The 21,123-nt window shown below is 46.5% G+C and overlaps 2 protein-coding genes across 7 annotated transcripts in view; one reads left to right on the top strand and one right to left on the bottom strand.

Moving 5' to 3' along the window:
* Positions 1-14,164, top strand: part of CERK (ceramide kinase) — a 29,836-nt gene extending 15,672 nt beyond the window's left edge. For 3 of the 6 annotated variants that reach the window (XM_068132620.2, XM_078766323.1, XM_068132623.2), the window contains 9 exons: positions 4,566-4,699; positions 6,579-6,653; positions 6,803-6,955; positions 8,478-8,583; positions 8,962-9,038; positions 9,155-9,348; positions 9,458-9,709; positions 10,062-10,138; positions 13,184-13,376. In XM_068132620.2, the coding sequence (XP_067988721.2) occupies positions 4,566-4,699; positions 6,579-6,653; positions 6,803-6,955; positions 8,478-8,583; positions 8,962-9,038; positions 9,155-9,348; positions 9,458-9,709; positions 10,062-10,138; positions 13,184-13,232 (1,117 nt within the window). In that variant the 3' untranslated portion in view covers positions 13,233-13,376. Of the gene's footprint in view, positions 1-4,565; positions 4,700-6,578; positions 6,654-6,802; positions 6,956-8,477; positions 8,584-8,961; positions 9,039-9,154; positions 9,349-9,457; positions 9,710-10,061; positions 10,139-13,183 lie in introns of all 6 variants that reach the window. The other 3 variants (XM_068132622.2, XM_078766324.1, XM_078766325.1) reach the window with 1 other exon arrangement.
* Positions 14,165-14,409: 245 nt separating this feature from the next.
* Positions 14,410-21,123, bottom strand: part of G6PD (glucose-6-phosphate dehydrogenase) — a 37,964-nt gene continuing 31,250 nt past the window's right edge. The window contains exons 3-12 of the mRNA XM_068132624.2: positions 20,604-20,712; positions 20,250-20,467; positions 19,387-19,545; positions 19,184-19,309; positions 18,978-19,071; positions 17,766-17,952; positions 16,574-16,809; positions 16,372-16,448; positions 16,025-16,117; positions 14,410-15,043 (exon numbers count right to left, since the gene is read on the bottom strand). Of these exons, the coding sequence (XP_067988725.2) occupies positions 14,953-15,043; positions 16,025-16,117; positions 16,372-16,448; positions 16,574-16,809; positions 17,766-17,952; positions 18,978-19,071; positions 19,184-19,309; positions 19,387-19,545; positions 20,250-20,467; positions 20,604-20,712 (1,390 nt within the window). The 3' untranslated portion in view covers positions 14,410-14,952. The remainder of the gene's footprint in view (positions 15,044-16,024; positions 16,118-16,371; positions 16,449-16,573; positions 16,810-17,765; positions 17,953-18,977; positions 19,072-19,183; positions 19,310-19,386; positions 19,546-20,249; positions 20,468-20,603; positions 20,713-21,123) is intronic.

Consider the following 21,123-nt stretch of genomic DNA (forward strand, 5'->3'; position numbering starts at 1 on the left):
ATCCTTGATTGTATCATTGAAATTGTATGGTATCATTACCATTGAAATATATCATTGAAAATCAGTTTTCTCTTGGGTGGAATTCATAGGGATTGCGTTGCGAAAGCGCATATATAATACCACTTTCTGGCGAAGTTCCTCTCACGGTCCGAGGGTCACCGAGACCAGGTAGTCACCGAGGGGACCACTTAACAGAATTGGGGGCTCGTCCAAATTACGATTTGCGGATTCGCAATTGGGTCTACGTCCGGGATCTAAAATTGTATAAAATAATAAAATAATATTTTTATTAATTAAAATTTATTAATTAAGTATTAATTGGTAAATTTTTGGGGAAATTGGGGGTAAAGTATTGGGTGAAGGTTAACAGGGGTTAACGATAGGCACCATGGCGTTTGTGGCACAGAACTTTGCGGTAACCCCGAGTGAGGCACAGTTCCGAGCGTTACTAAAGTCGGACCTCTTGAAATTGGCCAAACATTTTAACTTGGAGGTCCGAACTAATTTGAGGAAGGCAGAGTTGCAGGCCACGGTGATACAATCTATGGTGGGATTAGGAACATGGGACGAGTTAGCCTGGGAGTGGCTACCCGAAGAACCAGAAGACGTTGAGCTCCGGAAACTGGAGTTGCAATTACGGAGCCAGGAACGGATCAAAGAAGAAGAAAGGAAAGCAGAAGAGAGGAGAGAAGAGAAACAAGCACAGGAAAGGAGAGTGGAACGAGAACTCCAGGAAAGGTTAAAAGAAGAAGAAAGGAAAGCAGAAAAGGAAAGAGCAGAAGAAGAAAGGAAAGCAGAGGAGAGGAGAGAAGAGAAACAAGCAGAGGAGAGGAGAGCTGCAAGGGAACTCGAAGCAGAGGAGAGAAAAGCAGAAAGGGAATTAAAGGAACGTGACATGGAGCTTCGGCAGGAAATTAAATTCAAGGAGCTGGAGTTAATGAGAGAACGGGGAGAGGCACCACCCTTGCTGACGGGGTCGACACCTAACCAGAAAACCTGGGATGTGGGCAGACATGTGAGGCTGGTTCCACCGTTCAGTGAAAAGGAAGTCGCGAAATTTTTTCCACACTTTGAGAAAGTGGCTCGACAATTAAACTGGCCGGAGGAGGCCTGGACCATACTAGTGCAAAGTGTGCTGGTGGGAAAAGCTCAAGAGATTTATTCGGCGCTACCAATGGACCAATGTGCAGATTATGAGGTCCTGAAGAAGCACATCCTCAAAGCCTATGAGTTGGTTCCGGAAGCTTACAGGCAAAAATTAAGGAATGCCAGGAAGAGGGAGAGTGAGACCCATGTGGAGTTTGCCAGAGTGAAAGAAAACATGTTTGATCGGTGGTGTGAGTCAAAAGGAGTCGGGAAAGACTTCGAAACATTGCGTGACTTGATCCTGGTGGAGGAATTTCAGCAGTGTGTCCACGAGGACATCAAAGTGTACCTGCAGGAAAAGAAAGTACCAAAGTTGTGGGACGCAGCCACCATGGCAGATGAGTATGCCTTAACCCACCGAATAGGGGTCCACAAACCTAACTCCTCGCCTAGACTTCAGCAGGGGAGTTATGGAACACCCGGTGCGGAGAACGACCTTACATGGCGGCGGCCTCGAGATGATTATGGGGACAACTATTATACCCCAACTGTTAGAAATCAGAGGGCTACGGGCCCAAGACAAACTTATTTTTCGGGGGGCTCAAGGCCGACCCCGAAGTTCTCCCCCGGGCCTACTTGTGCTTTTTGCCATAAAACTGGACACTTGATGTCCCAATGTTACCTCCGGAAAAGGGAGAACCCGGAACGGAATCAGTCTAGTGCGACTCCGAATGCACTGGCAAGTGTGAGAAATCATTCTTGGAGAGCAGAGCTGGGGGAAGATTCCCCTGTCAAAGGTACGGCGTCCCGGGAGAACCTTGTTCAGGAGGGCTACAAACATTTCATTTCAGAGGGGTTCGTGTCGCTGGATGGCGACCCGAGTAACCAGAAGCCAGTTAGGGTATTGAGGGACACAGGAGCCCACCAATCGTTGATGCTGGAGGGCATTTTGCCATTGTCGGAGAAGACGGCAACTGGGGTTAGTGTGCTTTTACAGGGGGTCGGGGGCTATGTTAAAGCTCCGCTTCATGTCATCCAGTTGAGTTCCGATTTGGTGTCAGGACCGGTCACCGTCGGTTTACAAGCCACGCTTCCTGTAGAGGGTGTATCTGTGGTTATCGGGAATGATTTGGCCGGGGGTCAAGTTTATGGTAACCTGAGGGTTGGTAAAGAGCCCAGCAGGGAAAATAACACCACACCAGCTCGGGATGGCGACAAAAGTACCAAGTTATTTGTAGGGGGACTGAACTTCAAAACAGAGGAAGAAGTTCTGACCTCTGTCTTCAACAGATATGGGCCGCTGGTGGAAGTGCGGTTGGTAAGAGACAGGGAAACGCAACAGTCAAGAGGGTTCGGCTTTGTCACGTTTGCAAGCACAAAAGACGCCAGAGAGGCAGAGAAGAATTGGAATGGCAAGGATTTGGAGGGTCGGACCATAACAGTAGGGAAGGCATTTCATAGGCGTCGAGAGGTCTACAGGAGAGGACAACTGGGCGGTAGTTTTGGTGGTGGCCGCAATCAATATTATTATGGAGGCTCCCTGAGTTACGGCAGCTCCCGAAGGAAGGATTGTCAAAGTAGTGGCCGAGAAGGAGACCGCTATTCATGGGACTACAGTGACAAGTGGTCCCACCATAATTATTAGGGAAGTTCTGAAAAGTTGAAGCACTGAATGCGGCGGAGCCGCCGAGCCAAGATTCCTACACGGATTAACCGTGAACGCCACGTTCCTAAAGGCGTCCATGTAGTGAACTTTCATGCACGGACTAACCGTGAACTCCACGTTCCTCAAGGCGTCCATGTAGAGAACTTTCCTGCACGGACTAGCCGTGAACTCCACGTTCCTAAAGGCATCCATGTAGTGAATACTCGGCTTGGCCTCCCGGAAAAAGTGCTATCGAGTTGCTTAACTTTGGATCTTTGATCAACCCCTTAACCTTCATTCACAAGAAACTGACAGTCAAAGTCAGAGGGTCAGGAGATGGAGTTTGGCTTGGCAGGAGTCCAACGGGAAATTGAACATGTAAAGGGCAGGGACAATGTCGTTGCTGGTGCTTTGTCCAGAGTGAATTACCTTTGAAAATCTCTGGGGGTTGTGGTGAAATTTTGTTGCTTTATTTTTAAGTGATAACTGTGCCCGGGGGGAACTGATAATGTGGGGGGGGGGGGGGGGGGGTTGAGTTATCTGGTTTGTTTATCCAAGTTGGCCGGCAAAGAAAGTTTTCGCTGGGTTCAAACTTTCTTTCTTGAAGGGGGGGAGTGTTACATTTTTATGGGAATGTATGTGAATTACTATTCAGGTCTTTGCTTATCAATGTGTAGTCGATTAAGGGTTGTTGTGGTTGGAGGGTCAGGAGCCCTTCTGGAAAAAGAGACCGGAAACGGAAGAAGAAAGACACGAGGTCGAGAGAAGCGACGAGGATTCTTCTTCCTCGCCCCGCTCCGACGAGAGGTGGGATCGATATTGAGCCGTGTGGAAAAGCGGCGTTCCCAAGCCCGTCTGGCGAGAGGAGTTACCGGGACGGGTACCTACCCGGTGGACACGTCAAGCTGCCGGGGGGGCCGTGCACCGACCCAGCGTCTGGCACCGTTCGCGGCACCGTCTACAAAGACGCGTACGGGTCGCACGTTGGGGCCTAACACGCGTTGCAAGCGGCGTGTGGCTTTTGCCTGCTTTACAGTACCCGCTTCGCGTGGCCAGGAGGGGGGGCTGCAGCCGTGGTTCCCGGTACGATACATGCCCGGTGGAAAAACGTCCACCCGGGGTTCGTTCAACCGCCCGAGTGCGGCGAAGCCGACCATCATCTTGGTCAGGAGGGGCCCAGAGACATTGTGAGGGACAGAGACCAAAGGGGGTCGTGAGTACAAAAGGGGACACACTTATGTAAGATGGCCATCTTAATCATCTAGGGGATTGATTGTTGAGTGTGAATTGTGGATGGTGGATTGCTCGGGGAATATATCCTTGATTGTATCATTGAAATTGTATGGTATCATTACCATTGAAATATATCATTGAAAATCAGTTTTCTCTTGGGTGGAATTCATAGGGATTGCGTTGCGAAAGCGCATATATAATACCACTTTCTGGCGAAGTTCCTCTCACGGTCCGGGGGTCACCGAGACCAGGTAGTCACCGAGGGGACCACGTAACAGTTAGGTGATGAGAACAAGCGGATTCGATTTTGGTTCAGGTCCGAATCCAGATCCGGCCTATCGGTGGGATACAAAACATAAACTGTTCAGCCTGGCGGAGGCATGCGCTCTGCTGAGTGCCGTTCTAGTTTGTGTCTGTGCAGCAATGAGTACAGTAAACCTTCACGATTCATTGGGGTTGTGTTCCTATAAAGTGCTGCGGATAGTGGACGCAAAGGGCCTATGGAGAAAATAGTCTTTTTGTGTTGATTAATTTGTGTATGTCAAATGATCTGAAGGAGAAGAAGTGCTATGAGTGTTGCTTAGTTTGTTTACGTGTGCAGCATTTTGAGTGTTGGTGGTGATGGAACATTCAGCGAAATCATGCACGGGGTGATTGAAAAAGCTCAAGACCATGTCGGTGAGATGAAAGACCAACTGAAACCTGCAAACCTGCGCCTTGGGATCATCCCAGCAGGTAGGGCACTGTATGTGGCAACCCTACTGCACTAAAAAGTGAATGTCCACCTCCAAGGGAACCTCCTTTGGAAGTTTGTTTATCCCTTTTCGGTTTGAACAACACGCTTGTCCTTGAGAGTAATTGTAATTTCTTCCTCTTTTTCTTTATGGTCCATGTGTCTGTCCGTGAATTATTTTTTTTAAACCATTTGAGCGTTTCTCGTAGACTTTTAAACAAACCTTTATAATGAGAATATGGAGAAAATAATTTTTAAATGGGTCAAAATGTCATTGGGAAAACTCAGTGAGTTCAAATAAGCCTTATTATTCCACATATCGACAATTTCAGCCATCACTTCCTGTTTCTCCTCATTCGACTCTTAGTCCACGCTCACCATCAAATATTCGCAATGGCACCGGTTTGACACAGGTGGGATGATGCTTGCAGATTTTGGCCTTGGAAACGTGAAACTGTTTCGGTTTCTGCTCTTCCTCTTCCTTTTGAAAACCTGCACCCTTTCCCTCCTGAGCCGATGCCAGTTATGCGGCTTTGGCTTCTATCTGCCGGGCTTCTGTTGGGAGTGCGGGTTTATGGGTTGTCCCCAAGTGTCCGGATGATGTCACAGAGATGTAACATGCAACTTGATTCGGAGAAAGAATATGGCAGACTCCCGAGTCTAAGTGAAGTTATTTCTCTGTGTTCGCAGAGCAGTGGTTGTATTGGTCGGTGCGACCATTACCAGTCTTGGAGGTTGTCGCTGAGGGGTCATTTTTTTGGAATTTCTCTGTGAATTTTTTTTTCCAAAAGTGTATTGTGGATTGATCTTCTCAGAGGCAGCTCCTGCGTTTGCTCTTTCACTACCGCGTCCCCCTTTATTGTCCCCCGCCCCTCCGACAAGGTCGAATATGGGAGACATTATGATGAGCTCTGTCCACCCGACCGTCCGATCATTCGTTCATGGACTTTTGTGTACGCGATATTCCAAAAAAACTGTTGAACATTTAGCTTTCATATTGCAGATATCTATTCTTCATGACGTTATCTCAACCTAATCAGGTCACTGCTGTGATTAGATGAATTATGTTGCCATGGCAATCATCTCAGCAACTTGTCTTGTGCAAGTGATATTTAAAAAACCGTTAAATATTTAGCTTTCATATTACACAGAACTATTCCTCATACCACCCAAAAGGTGGGGACCGAGAGTATCGGCACCTTGTTTCATTCTTTTTCTTTCAGCATTCTGTATCCATAGGTGTTAGGGTCATATCCATATCCATAGGTCCATATCCCTGGTGTTGGGCTAGCGGCTAGGGTGCCAGCTTAGGATCCTAGGATCCTGGGTTCGAATCCCGGTCGATTGCTGAATTAACGCCAGGGGGGTTGACTCAGCCTGTCATCCTTCCGAGGTCGGCTAATTGAGTACCAGTTCACTGGTAATTCCCTGTTTGTCGTTAAAGGCGGCAAAAAGGGTTGGCGTCAGGAAGGGCATCCGGCCGTAAAACATTGCTTCAAAAAGGGGACCGAAAAACAACAACAACCACGGTTCCCGAAAAAGGCCAACCCCCGCTTTGCGGGGAAAAATGGCCTCTAAAGGTGGTTATTCTGTATCCATAGGCAAAAGGCGCTATATAAATCCATTTATGATTCGTCCGTCTGCCGTGCAGCATGAGACAGGGTTTTTTTTAATTGCTTTGGGGTTTCTTTATTTACCATTTGAGCTTTTCACATCAAAAGTTCCACAAACCTCATGAGAACACGGAGAACACTGGCTAATTTATTTATTTATAAAACTTACTTTTGTCAAGTTTAGTTTGAGTACAAAGTTAAACTAACGCTGCTTGTTCACTGCTTAATCCCTCAACACTAATTCTCCATTTTGTTTTCCCTCTGACAGGTTCAACGGACTGTGTGTGTTTCACGACCATGGGAACCAATGACCCTGTAACTGCCGCCTTGCATGTAGTCATCGGTAGGTAAAGGAGACTGCAGTACGTATGATTTGCAAATAATGAGCTGTAATTTATGAATAGTCCGAGCCATTTAGACTGTTTTATGCCAGCAAGATGTTAGAGAAGCCTTGCAAACCATCTTTCCACGTTTTTGTAACTGTCTGCTCAGGGGACAACCAACCCTTGGATGTCTGCGAAGTGAGGACAGACGAGGCCTTCCTTACCTTTACTGTGACACTCCTCGGTTACGGTTTTTATGGGGACATGCTGCGTGACAGCGAAAATCACCGCTGGCTTGGCGCTTCTAGATACGACATTTTTGGTAAGACCCCATGTGGAGAAATCCACGTCGTGTGCCCCGCATCCCAGCGATGGTTTGCAGTAATCTTCCTTCTTCATCACCCCTGCTGCCCCAACGATAACTGCCACACTGTTGGCACTCTTCAACCTCCATGTTGTTTTTTTACATCCCGATAGGAGGTGGCTTGTGCTTTCGGCTTATACCTTGCAGAATCCGTACCTGTCCGTTTGACTCGGTCCCGCCATCTTCTTAAAGCCATTGGTCTAGTGTCCTTGGTGAATGAATGTGGCCTTGGTATTGTGCATTTATTATGACTCATTGTCCTTCCCAGTTCAGATGACCTCGTCTTAGCCTTTACAATTGATCCTTTGTCTATCCCCAATCTGTGTTTTTTTTTTTTTGTTTTTTTTACATATTCCTGATATTTTGTCCTCCCAGTTGTCGGTGTATATTTGTTGCCATTTCGTTTAATATTTTTCCTCATTTCTTCCGTTGGTTGTTATCTCCATTTACGGATTTCAGAAGGTGGAACAGAGCTCTTCCCAGGTCTCAGTGCGTGCGCGTGTGCGCAAGTTGCTGTTGGCTGCTATTGCCACACATGGGTTGGTTTCAGGAAATGGATCGGAGACATACCAGGTCTCAAAGTATCTATATCTACGTGTGTGTGTTTGTTTGTTATCCACGACTACCGCTCAATTGTATTAACAGGAAATGATAGGAACTTGATACTTCTCATCCATGGATATTTCTGTGAGTCCGATTTGCATCCAGAAACGTAATAATTATGACTAATCATCGCAAAATTGCCACGTTCGTTGAAATGGTGAAATTTGTTTAAAAGACAGCAGGTTAAAGGTGCGCACGCTAGTGTAAGTGATCGAGTCACTGGAAATGCACACACAGCGCATGCGCGAAAGGCCTCGTTGGCATTCATCGGTCATTATGAAGGTCCCGTATTGACGATTATTGTCTTCACATTATTTGTGCATGAGTTAGCATGACGTCGTCACATTTAATGTTGGGCCGTAATGGGCCAGGTAGCTTCCAAGAATGGCTTTTTAACACGAGGCACAGTTGTTGGCGTGCTTTTGTGGAATAAAATAAATAAATACAAAAGTCAAATTTTTTTTTATTTTGCAAATGTTTGTTGTAATTTCCCCATGTGTATTGTGTGTGTACAACATGTCTACGCAATTCCTGAAATGTACCCTTTGTGGCCGAGTTGTGCCGTACCGGTTTACCAGTTTAAAAAGGAAAACGTTTTAACAGCCTGCAGTTCCGTATTCTGCTGACCACGGCACACGGAGCCATGAGAGGGTCAATTTTAGCAGCTCAAGGATGTTCCGCCACGTGTAATGCACCACAGTGAGGTTTCCGCTCGGCCTGCTTGTGGGAACACCATTTTAATGCACCCATAACATCCAAGTGTCAGTGTTTTGGTGTCGTAGAGAGCCTGTAATGACATTGACGAAGTGACAAAAACAAACTACACCTGTTGTGCGATGTAGCAACAACTTTGCTAATCTGTACTTCCCCTCTCCAGGCTTCAAGACCTTTTTACGTGGCGCAAGTTACACTGGCCGTGTGGATTTCCGCCTTGCGACGGCCGATGAAACGGGCCCACGTGATGGCAAACTGTGTCGCTCTGGGTAAACCCTCCCTCTCCCCGTTCCCATCACCACACGCCCCTCCACGTACATAACATGTAGATGACTACCCCTTTTTTTTTCTCTCAAGTTCAGCTCGCTTACCTCCGTCCCACAAAGTACTAATGGAAATGGGCCAACCGGATTGATAGGTTGGCCCGTTTGGAATTCCTGCTTCATGATGCTAGGATCCGTTTTGAATCCGATATACTGTTGATTTTTCCCATTTCCTTAAATGTCCTTGTAGTTCTTGCAAAAACACTTGATCCAATCCAACAATTGCGCGTCCCAAAGCAATCCGCCTGCTCTACGCTCCGTGGTATCTTGCGGTAGGTGTATCGGACGGTGTGGTTCTAAGACCAAGGACATTGTCATTCCTAGATGTGATGTGTGTAAGGAGGCTGGAGAGAGACTGCACAGCCAAAGTTGCAAGCAGGCCTTGCAGCCGAATGATGATGGTGAGGATGTTTGAAAGGATATCTACATTTAAAAACGTATCGATTTCACATTCATAACCCTTCTGTTAGTTTCCTGTTTCCCCTCCCTCACCCCGTTTTGTTTTATTACCGCTCAGAATGGATGAGTGTGTGCGGACAATTCACCGCCATCAACCTGTCGACCATGAGCTGTTCATGCGCCCGCTGTCCGTCGGGTCTGTCTCCCAGCGCACACCTCGCCGGCGGTAGTGCCGACCTCGTGTTGGTTCGAGCGTGTTCGCGCAGCGCCCTCCTTCGCTTTCTAATTCGTCACACCGCCCAGCAGGACCGGGTAAGAGGCTAAATATTCGATCGAAGGAGTCGAGTTTCGAGTTGAAAACTCGAATACATTTTCTGCATCAAAATATTATTCACAATTGTCATTCGCTCTCCTTTCCCAGTTCGACTTCCCATTTGTAGAGACGTATCGAGTCTCTGAAGTCAGATTCACACCCATTGCTAAGAAGGACTGCGATGAATGTGAGGAGGAAGAAGAAGACCGTATTGCAAGCAGCAGCGAATTGTGCCGCAGGGTGCTGCCCCAGGCGACTGCACCCGGTCTTTGTTGCTGCCATTCCTTCCCACAGACGTTGGCAGCCAGTTCCTGGAATTGCGATGGCGAGATACTGATGCAGACGGCCCTCAATGTCAGGTAGTGTGGCTGAGGCCATTGGAAAAAGAGTTGTGGTTTGACGATTGTTGTATTGCGGGGATGAAGGTGATGCGGCTGTAGAAAAGTATTGCAATCTGAGGTAGAAGTTTTAGGGACACTTCATAAATCTTAGGATCATGGAAGATCCACTCCCCATCCTCTTCCCTCAAGTACTAGGCGATTGCTTCTCCAACATAATACGATTTTAATATATTTGGATTTGGAGAGGTTTGAGCATTTGCCTCCGAACTGCCCAGTTGAAGTTTGATTCCTGACCAGATCAGACTATAAAATGGTCGCTGAGGTCGGTGCTTGGCAGGTAGAGCGTTGCATCACAGTGCATTGTCCTCACATGGATGTTGAGCCGTGGACCTGTCTACAAGCATCGATTGCTGCTGGACATTCGAGATCACACGGTGCTTGACAGATGGTATGCCGGTCATCGCCGTCATCCTGTGGAAATTTTCTAAATGTGCGGCGTGGCTGCACTTCATTAATGATGCAACTTCTTCATTTGTATACAGCAAAAGGCTGCAGGGTAGCATCATTGGCTAAGGGCATGGCTGTGCCCTCTGTAGGTCAGCGCAGGAATTTGGAATTTGTTCATGGTGCCGGCAATAACTCACTTTGCGAAGGACAGAAGGACACCGTGGGATCTTTAACATCCACTAATGAATGCTGGCAGACAGGCCGCCAATTTAACAAGGGACGGCACACTGAATGACCATGTCTGTGAGGCTAGACGGGTTAGAGGTGAGTGTGCATACCTCCAGACCATCCTGTCAATCCAATGATGTAACTATCAAGATGGATGATTTGTCGAATGTCAGTGCAATATGTAATTGCTAATCATCAAAACAAAGCCGATGTGCTATATCATCACAGCGTGCAGACTGTTGCAACATTAACAAGAAAGAGCAATCTGAGATTGCAAACCTTCGCCAGGATGTATTTTCAGTGGTTTTTAAGGCTTTTGTGTTAAAACAAATATGGCGGCCGAACCACGTGACCGGTGACGTCATAATTATTATATTTTTTTCTCCACCATGTTATCCCGAGATGGCGCTCAAGAAATTTCATCTTGATCGGATGAAGTTTTGTACGTGTCGAATTATGACGTCATAATGGAGGCACCCATGACATCATTAACATTTTATTCCCCATGGAGAGTTCTTTACAATGAACCATGTCTCAATTTTTTTCTATTCAGCACTTTCGGAGATAGAGGTGCAAAGTTTTCGATTTTCCAAGATGGTGGCCGAACTACGTGACCTATGTCATAATTTTCATTAAAAAAATTATACAGGTAGATTCGCACCTATGGTGAAAGTTTCCTGTCAATCGGACCAACAGTTGCAGAGAAAATCATATTTATTCGGTGCGGACAAACAAACGGACTCGGATGCAATACCCTCTCCTCAGGCGAGGGTAACGAGAACGGCACTCAGAGCATACCTCCACCATGCTGCACAGGTTACATTTTGTATTCCACAGATCTGGATTTGGACCTGACCCAAAATCGAATCGACTTGGTCTTGTCGCCGAACCAACTCATCCACTTAGTCATCCACAACTTTTTGCAATGTCATGCTATATATTGTTTTTGGCACAATCACTCGATGGTGAATTATCACTTGAAAAGTTAAATTCTCATATCCAGATTTGGATCTTCACCAAAGTCTAATAATTTCTTCCTCATCACACACCCAACCTGTCTACCATATTTCGTCCGAATCCGTCCACAACTGAGATATCGTCTTCACAACCAGACAGATGGGGTTGAAAACATAACCTCCATCCACCTTCGGTGGCGGAAGTAAATAGAGTTCATAGAACACTACCCTACACAGTGTTGAGAAACTAGGACATGAGCGGGGTCGGCGAGCAGCAAATTTGATTGGTTATCATGTCAGGAGGAAGGAAGGAAGAGGAAGAGGAAGAGGAGGATCCTAGGATCCTAAGCCGGCACCCTAGCCGCTACCCTAACAACTTTTTTCAAACTCCAAGTGGGCTTTCATGTGTCTTTCTACGATATTATGGTCAACTACCAACTTTTTGAGAAGCATGATATTCCTGATGCATTCTGGGAAAAGGTGATAGTATATAAGGAAGGGGTGCAGAAGAGATGAGGTCATCTCTGAGGAAGGAAGGAGTCAGAGGAAGTCATCTCTTCTGCACCCCTTCCTTATATACTATCACCTTTTCCCAGAATGCATCAGGAATATCATGCTTCTCAAAAAGTTGGTAGTTGACCATGATATCGTAGAAAGACATGAAAGCCCACTTGGAGTTTGAAAAAAGTTGTTGGGCTAGCGGCTAGGGTGCCGGCTTGGGATCCTAGGATCCTGGGTTCGAATCCCGGTCGATCGCTGAATTAATGCCAGGGGGGTTGACTCGGCCTGTCATCCTTCCGAGGTCGGCAAATTGAGTACCAGTTCACTGGTAATTCCCTGCTTGTCGTAAAAGGTGACAAAAAGGGTTGGCGGCAGGAAGGGCATCCGGCCGTAAAACAGTGCTTCAAAAAGGGGACCAAAAAACAACAACAACCATGGTCCCCGAAAAAGGCCAACCCCCGCTTTGCGGGGAAAAATGGCCTCTAAACGGTGGTTGGTTATCATGTGAAATGCCATAATACTTTGTGTAAGTGCTGCGAAACGGAAATGTTTTGAAAGTGCCAAGCAGGTGACTTGTGTTCTGCAGTGTTGACGTGTTTATAAAATTCAACTTAAATAACACAGATTGGATGGGTCATAGAAAAAAATTCATTCCGGAATTTACCGCCATTGATGCCGTGGTTATTACATCACCATATTTAACACGTGACATTAGTTATTCATGCCTGGTGTTTGTGTCCTTCATGACGTCCTTAAAAACAGCAAGTATCCTGGTTGGAATGATTTAAATTTTTGTTTGACTGCGAAAGAGTTAAAATAAATAATAAATAAATAAATCGCGTCCGTGTCTGAAGGAAGCGGTTGTTTAGAATTTTAAAACATGAAATCGGCAAAGCCGAGAAACGAATGAAACCAATTCAAAAATACTTTAGAACCCTTTAGAATTAAACATGGTGGTTCGAAAGGTTCTGCTTCCGTTTTGACGGACGGATGGAAGGACATAGCCAAATGTTGAAGCGGCTTCAATGTTTAAAAATGATCTCCATCCTCTCCCCATTTGTGGTCAGGATGAATTCAGAGCCAAAGTGCTGCTGAACCACAGATTTGTTTTCCAATTCATGTTCAAAATACAACATTAGATGAAATCGAGCTGTTCCTCATTCATAAGCTGACGTTTGTGGACAGACGGATAGAGCGACTGGCCATCACATTAGGATTCAGCCTGTGAATTTCTGTAACCGAGACTTTCAAAGGAAAGTCTCATGTTGGTGAGAGTGCAAAACACTCCATATTCACTTTCTATCGGCCTTTTGTTTTGTAATAAACCATTTCTCCAATGGGCGTTCCTCCCCATCTGACAGGGTGCGTCCACGGCTCATCAGGCTATTCGCCCGAGGCATCGAGGCCTAGCCAAGCATGTTATGTCTATCTAAGGCCGGCGATGAGATCAAATTCTGCATCTTCCATCCACAAGCCACTGGGTGTCCCATCCACAGATCAGGACACAACAAGCTCTGCTGGCAGTGACTGGTTGTCCTGCAAGTGCCGCGATGCCAATCGAAAGCACGACATCGTTTGGAATAATGTGATAAAGTTCGTGTTCCATGTTTGTCATAAAACGAGTAAAATGGTTCTGCATGTCAATGTTATTTAACATTCTTGAGATGTTTGCCTGCAGAGACAAAAGGCAATTGTTCAATATTTGTTGTTCATCTTTGCCATGCTGATTGCTGTGCAGTGCTTGTTCGTGATGTTCATATAGTGTTGTTGCCTCTATCAACCTCACAGCAGCCATTCCCCATCCTCCATCAATCCTCTCCCCCTCCCTTCCGTAGCTACCATTTTGTTCCTCGGACTCCAAGCAGAGGCTGCAAAAGTCAGTTGTGTTTTTTATTTTTGTTTTTTATAAACTATGCACTTCAGCACAAATGACAGAACCTTTTAATGTGTGAATGTATGAATCAGTATTTTTTTTCTTTTTTTTTCTTCCTTAAATCAGTCTTGATTCTACAAGTTGCACTAAGCAGGACCAAAAATCTGTTAATTAAAAGTTTTCTGCTCTAATAATATAAGTGCATCCTGACACAGGTGTCTGTTGGAGTCAGGTGTACATGGCCACACCTGGCACGCAGATGTACTTGGCTCTTGCCTCAGACAGGTAGTCTAGGTACGATTACATTTTAAGTGGTGTTCGGCGTTTATGCCACCATATTAATGAATGCTTTGACATTTTGAACTTGAGTTTAGTATCGAATCGTTTTCTAGGGAGGTGATTTGAGCCATTTCCTTGTTATTCCAAACCACTCAACAACATGCACTCCATTAAAAAAAGTTTTTTTTTTCTTTTTCTTTGTGTTGGTCCTAAAGTATATTCACCAGCTGTTCTACAGCTTTTATTCCTTCACTGCACAAACATTGAGTACCAGTTCACTGGTAATTCCCTGTTTGTCGTTAAAGGCGGCAAAAAGGGTTGGCGTCAGGAAGGGCATCCGGCCGTAAAACATTGCTTCAAAAAGGGGACCAAAAAACAACAACAACCACGGTTCCCGAAAAAGGCCAACCCCCGCTTGTGGGGAAAAATGGCCTCTAAAGGTGGTTATTTTTTTATTTTTTTTTACTGCACAAACAGGTATGTTCTGTAAACATTCACGAAACAAGGAATGCATTGTAGAAAACTGCTCAAAATATTGCCCGAGGGTGGGGCCTTCCAAAAGTCAAATTGCATAGCTTCCCCCAAACCATACATTTGGTGGAGGGTGGGATGGGGATGAAAGGGGTGGAGGGGTGAGAAATAAATAAAATCCATCCTCCCCAAACAAAAAGAGCAAATTTGAGATTGGTCCAATTGGGGGAGTAGGGGACTGGAAGTCGATTCCTTAAGTATCGTGGGTTGGAATGCTGCCAGAGTTTCAGCAAGTTAATATATGAAATCATATACCAATATTTCAATAACTGAAGGCACTTTAAGGTACAGGAGGCATTGCATATAATTGCCTTCCATACAGCAGCAGCAAAAATATGGGAATACGGTGGGAAAAGTAGCTGAAATTCGTGACTATCACTTGTGTGGATGACATCTGAATGATCCGACTGGAACTTCATGTGACGGGAAGGTGGAGCGACTTGCTGGTTACAGCTTGTGAGGGCTAACCCAACGATACGTTCCCTCGTAACGAAATCCAGCCTTCTTCAACAAATCGTCTCCTTGAGTTGGCCCACGACTGTGGGACAAGAACACACGAGGACATATGGACAATGTAGTTGCTCACATTGCTGCGAAGCCTGACCATTCCAGACATTGACAGGTGCATTGGAGTTTGACAAGCTGAGTTTTAGGCCTTTGCATCCTATTACTGGAAGCTACAGGTTGGAGTCAATTGCTCTTTCCAACGGCTAGGACGGCAAAGATTATTGTACCTTATCAATGGCCTGCTTGCTTATCCCAAGCCAGGCAGATTCATCTGCAGCGATAACCTAAACATTTCAGCATATCTTTAGGCTGGGGATGCAATCACGTTTTGGTTCCAAATCAACGCAGAGATTAGATACAGTCGGACCCCGCTATTCGTGGTTTTCGCGTATTCGCAGTTGATAAATTGTGACCTGCTTCTCTATTCGTGGCCCTGTGTCCAGCGTATTCGCGGTCAAGCGAGCTTCGCAGGATATCCCACCATTCACACTGAACAGCATCGCGGGATATTCCACCAGCTGCATAACACGTCATCCCTGCGAGTTACTGTACAGAATGAAAACACTCCAGTATATCTATTAGTACAATTGGCTGTCTCCCTTTTCCCCCATTGAAACAATGGCACGGCATTCATTCGCAGATTTGCGTCGACGTTCGTGGGATTTGCGTCGACGCTCGCGGGATTTGCGTCGACGCTCGCGGGATTTGCGTCGACGCTCGCGGGATTGGCGTCGACGCTCGCGGGATTGGCGTCGACGCTCGCGGGATTGGCGTCGACGTTCGCGGGATTGGCGTCGACGCTCGCGGGATTTGCCTAGACTTTCGCGGATTTTCACGATTCCGGAATCAATTCCCCCTTTTTCCATTGAAACAAGGCCCCGCCTTTCGCAATTTGCAGCACCTTCCAGGAAGTCAGGAAGTATCGTATGCCCCACGAATGGTGGGGTCTGACAGTATTGGTATTAAACCAGATTGGAATTTATTTGGCTGCTGTACCTCTGCACATACAAACCTGCCGTGTGTATACGGAATGGGGATTGGCTTCTCCGTTTCAATCCAGTGCAAAAGAGGAGTAAAGATCCTCCAAGCTTCACGCAGCTCATCACTATGGATGGGGATGAGAAAAGAAAACAATCCGAACCATTTATACACTGGAGCTGAACATTTCCACTACTCCCCAATCAAAGTGAGATAAAAGGAACCAAATTATTCAACCTTTTACAACTTGGCACAACAATCTAGAGGCATAACATACACTGTTTCTCACATTTGTCATTTCATCATCGCAACTACAAGAGAACATTCACAGTGACCAATGCACAAATTCTCCTGGTGCATGGGACTACTCCACAAACCCACCTTCGCACAAAGTGCATTTGGTTTCCACAGAAAACGTCCAGCAGGAGCCGCTCGTATGCTTCTGGCAGTTTCACGCCCTACCGGGGGATGGTGGTACATGATAAGCACAATTAACCAGGGTAGGGAGTGTGCCGTAAGGTACAATAACACAGCAAATTCATTTTGGGACATGCATGTGTATGTGGCAACTCTAGGTAATTACATGGTAACGACTGCTGTAGGTGAGGTCAAGCTCAGACTCCTCCGGGCTGAAGAACATTCCAGGCTTTTTGGTCATTAGCTTCATGTAGACTGCTTCGTTGGGCTGGACACGAACAACCAGCTCATTACGCTTGCTCCGTCTTTCGAATATATCACCAGGTACATCACGGAACTGCAGTCGCACCTCTGCCTTGCGTTCATTCAATGCCTTTCCACAACGCAGCACAAATGGTACCCCTGCAACAGGACAAGCACCACAGCAGGATGGCTGAGACGTATGCACACTCACGCTCAGCTGTCTAGCCTGGGTTTGAATCCCGACCCAGCTATAAACTGTCAGCACTGTGTTTCACACTGTGGGTGATACATTAATGTGTGCCGTCTCTCGGATGGACATTAAATTGGGTGTCCCATCTACCGGCACAAGTCGGTGGACGTTAAAGGTCCCACGGTCACAACGAGTAAGCGAGCTATTGCTGGCACCCTGAGCAAATTACAAACTCCTGCCATAACCTACAGAGGGCAATGCATCAGCAGGACAGTCATGCCCCAGCCAATGATGCCACCACACAGACTTGTGCTGCACATGAGAAAAAGAAGACCACGTGCACCGTGGCACTTGTGCATGCAACATGAATGCAGACAATGTACGATACACAAGTATGTGAAACTGAGTGCTTAGAAAACACAAATATAATGCTCATTCAACTGTGCTGTATCGGCCACAGAACAAAAAAGTTTGTTCTGTGGCTGCATCAGTCGGAAGCAGGCCTCCTTATAGCCTTATGTCCCATCGGAACAAAGAGGATAAGTAAGTAAACCTCCTTATACAACAAGGCCACAACGCAGCTCCCACCACCGCAAGCAGGCCACAGCACCAGAATCAGGCCTCAAAGCACCTTCCACCACCACAACCAGACTGCAAACACGCCTCCACAACGCGCCTCCCACCGCCACAACCAAACTGCAACGCACCTCCCATCGCCACAACCAGGCCACAACGCACCTCCCATCGCCACAACCCGGCCAAATGTCGCCTCCAGCAACCAGGCTACAACGCACCTCCTGCTGCCGCAACCAGGCCGCAATACGCTTCCCGCCGCCCCGACCTGGTCGCAACGCGCCTCCCACCCGCTGGCAACCCTGAGCAAGTAAAATAAGCCAACAAAAACCTTCCGATCCCACCAACTCACCTTCCCAGCGCTCATTCTCTACATGCACAATGGCTGTGGCAAAGGTGGGTGTGCGGGAGTCATTTGGGACTGTGGGGTCATCGCGATATCCCTGAGTTGCTTCACCATGGCCATTTGGGTCTCCTTCATACTGGCCAAACACCACATCCTCGCTGCGCACCGGTGTGACACACCGCAACACTTTCACCTGTACAAGACATCCACAATCAACCACTAAGACCAAACAATTATCACTTATAAACAACAACGTCCATTGCTATAAGGAATCGGTGCAGTTAGCCAACTAAAGGAGATCAATTGTCAAATAATTACACAAAATAACCAAAATCTTTACTAAAAGAACACACCTCTATATCACATGCAGAGTCGGAGCAAAACCATTCCAGTAAAAAGTATATTTTGAGAAATCCAAGTTTACAAAAGGTTCAAGTAAATTGCAGAAACAAACTACAAAGGCACTCGGTATAGTGCACACCTCCGCCAGGTTGAGCAGTTTAGGTTTTGTATCCACTGATAGGCCGGATCTGGATCCGGACCTGAACCAAAATCTAATCGGCTCGTTCTTGCACATATCCAACTAATCCACCTAATTTTGTTATAACTTGTCCACAACTTTTGGAATATCATCCTACTCTATATAGTTTTGGCCCAGTCTCAATGATGAAGAATCACTTTCAAATTATTTTAGACTCTCAGATCCGGATCCAGACCTTCACCAAAATCGAATCAATTCTTCCTCGTCACACATCCAGCGTGTGCACCAGGTTTCGTCAGAATCCGTCCATAACGTTTTGAGACATCCTGCTTACAGACAGACAAACAGACAGACAGACAGGGGTGAAAACATAACCTCCGTCCACCTTCAGCGGAAGAGATAACAATCGTGTCAAGAATCATGATCTGTACTACACAATCTGAAATAGGACTCAATTGAACAATCTATGGTGACGTGACAGTCACGTGACAGCTTTGGACCATTACCATTGGTAGAGTAATTCGCCTGGTTCCTCCAGTTCAATTTCTCGGAAACTCATCGACAGAATTAAACTAACCAACCAGGAGCGGCTTCATCCCACTTTGCTTCCACAGATAAATTGAAATACACAAGACCTTGTGACTTGCAAAAATATCTCAAATGGTTTTCGTGCTCGTCTCAACAAAAGGGTAGAGGGGAATAGTACGAGCGGGATGAAGCGTGGCTTAAGGGATTACCTTTTCATCACGAACGTCATCAGATCGAGTGGATGTTGGTCGTTCCATCGCAACAAGGCAGAGGAGCTGGAGAAGATGGTTCTGCATGACATCTCTAAAAGGGGCGAAAGTAAAGAGAATGGGACCTATTGGTGTGAGATGGGTAAAGAAAATTACAAAGGACAGTGGATGCGAAAAAGGGACCGTGCAAGGAGGAGAAGACCCACCTGATGATGCCAAACTTGTCAAAATATCCACCACGTCCCTCGGTGCCAAATGGTTCTTTGAACGTGATTAGCACACAGGAAATGTTATCTCGATTCCACACTGGTGCAAAAATTCGGTTTCCAAACCTGTCGGGGAAACACATTTTCAGAAACCCATGGCACACCAATTTGCAACACATGTGATGCTGCCAAAAGCCATTTACCTGAGCACCATTAGGTTTTGCACCATTTCCTTGCCCAAGTAATGGTCGATCCGATAGATTTGAGATTCATCGAAGAGCGACGCCAGGTTCTGAGAAAGGCGCTCGGAGCTCTGCAGGTCGTGGCCAAATGGCTTCTCCACAATGATCCTGGTCCAGCCTCTGTACATTACAGAAGGGTGCTCATGTAACAAGGCCCAACAAAGCGAGGCATTCACAGGGTTAAACACAAAGACACGAGCTCAAATGTATAGATGTAGAAATCTACTATACAAGAGAGATGTCTGTCTGTGTGTCTGTCTGTGTCGCCATTTTTCTCAAAGATGGCTGAACGGATCTTCGTCAAACTTTCAGAGGTTCATCAGTGAGTGCCTGAGTGTTTTAGGCAAAAAAGTTTTTTGAAAAAAAAAGAAAAACAACGCTCGATAGTGCCTACGCTTTTTATAATTGACAGTTAATATATACAAGTACACATTCACATAAATAAATACAAAACAATCACCAGACATTTGAATACAAATAAATCAAACAATTCCAGAAGTGTACGAAGTTGGTAGTACGGCTTCTTCTTCTTCCTGATCGGCATCACACTTAACTCAAACGTGATGAACGCCACATTCATCCCATTCACCCACCAGCATATATATGAACCCCCTTCCTCTCCTGCCTCCCCCCTCCCCTCCCCCCTCCATCCTCACCCCTCCCCTGCCCCCTCTCACCCCTCCACTGCCCCCTCTCACCCCTCCACTGCCCCCTCTCACCCCTCCACTGCCCCCTCTCCCTTCCTCCCTTCCCCCCTCCCCTCCCTCCGCCTCCCCGCCCGACAACGCCGGGTACTTCTGCTAGTAGATATGAGTAAAGCGTACCCCACACTCATACACGAATGGTGTAGGTTTTTGGTGACTGGCTCGAACACAGTGGGTGGCAATGCCAGGTAAAACAGGCGATTTGCATGGTCTCCCCCAGGTAGTGAGGCGAGGTGCTCGGCAAGGTCAGAGAATGCTTTCGGACCGTCATACTCGCCAGACACATACGAATTCCGCTGGAAAAACTCCTCAAGCAGAGGCTCCTCTCCTGCCTGCAACTGGATAAAATGATTGGGGAATGAGCGGAGGGGGGAAATGCTTTAAAATTTGAAAAACCTTACATAAACAACAGTGTGCCAATCAGAAGTACACCCTTAACAGAGTTCAATGAGAGATGTACAAGGCTAAAGATACCTTGAAGTAAGGGGTGCAGCGTTGTCGGATGTCCCCTATTGTGAGGTTCGAGCGGGCAAAACCCACAAAGTATGATTGTGGAGGTATGAGACCATCTTTGAACAGCCACCTAATAGGAGTGAAGAATATATTAGGTAAGCACACCGATTAGCACCTGACGCACACTGGGCTAAATGTCACGTGAACAGCTTTACCTGTATGCAACCCAGGGAACCTAGAAAGGAGTGGGCAACAACAAGAGGCTTGCCCCGAAAGTACATCGGCAGGGAAATGTTCGCACAACATATGTTCATCGTACGAAGTGGATTTCAAAAATCTTGTCGCTCCGATCATACGCTTGGGGTGGAAACTGACGTCCATTATGCGATTTTTAGGGTGCCCGAAGGGGCATTCAAACACCAAACACATAAGATGTGGGCACCCGACGCTAAAATGTGTCCCGAGCACCAGTTAATGCCTCTGCATGTAAACACCAGATCACCCCAATTGTGATCCAGGAAGGAGCAGATTGACGATGGTG

This window comes from Myxine glutinosa, chromosome 12 (genome assembly GCF_964187855.1).
Source record: "Myxine glutinosa chromosome 12, kmMyxGlut1.1, whole genome shotgun sequence".
Classification (NCBI taxonomy): Eukaryota; Metazoa; Chordata; class Myxini; order Myxiniformes; family Myxinidae; genus Myxine; species Myxine glutinosa.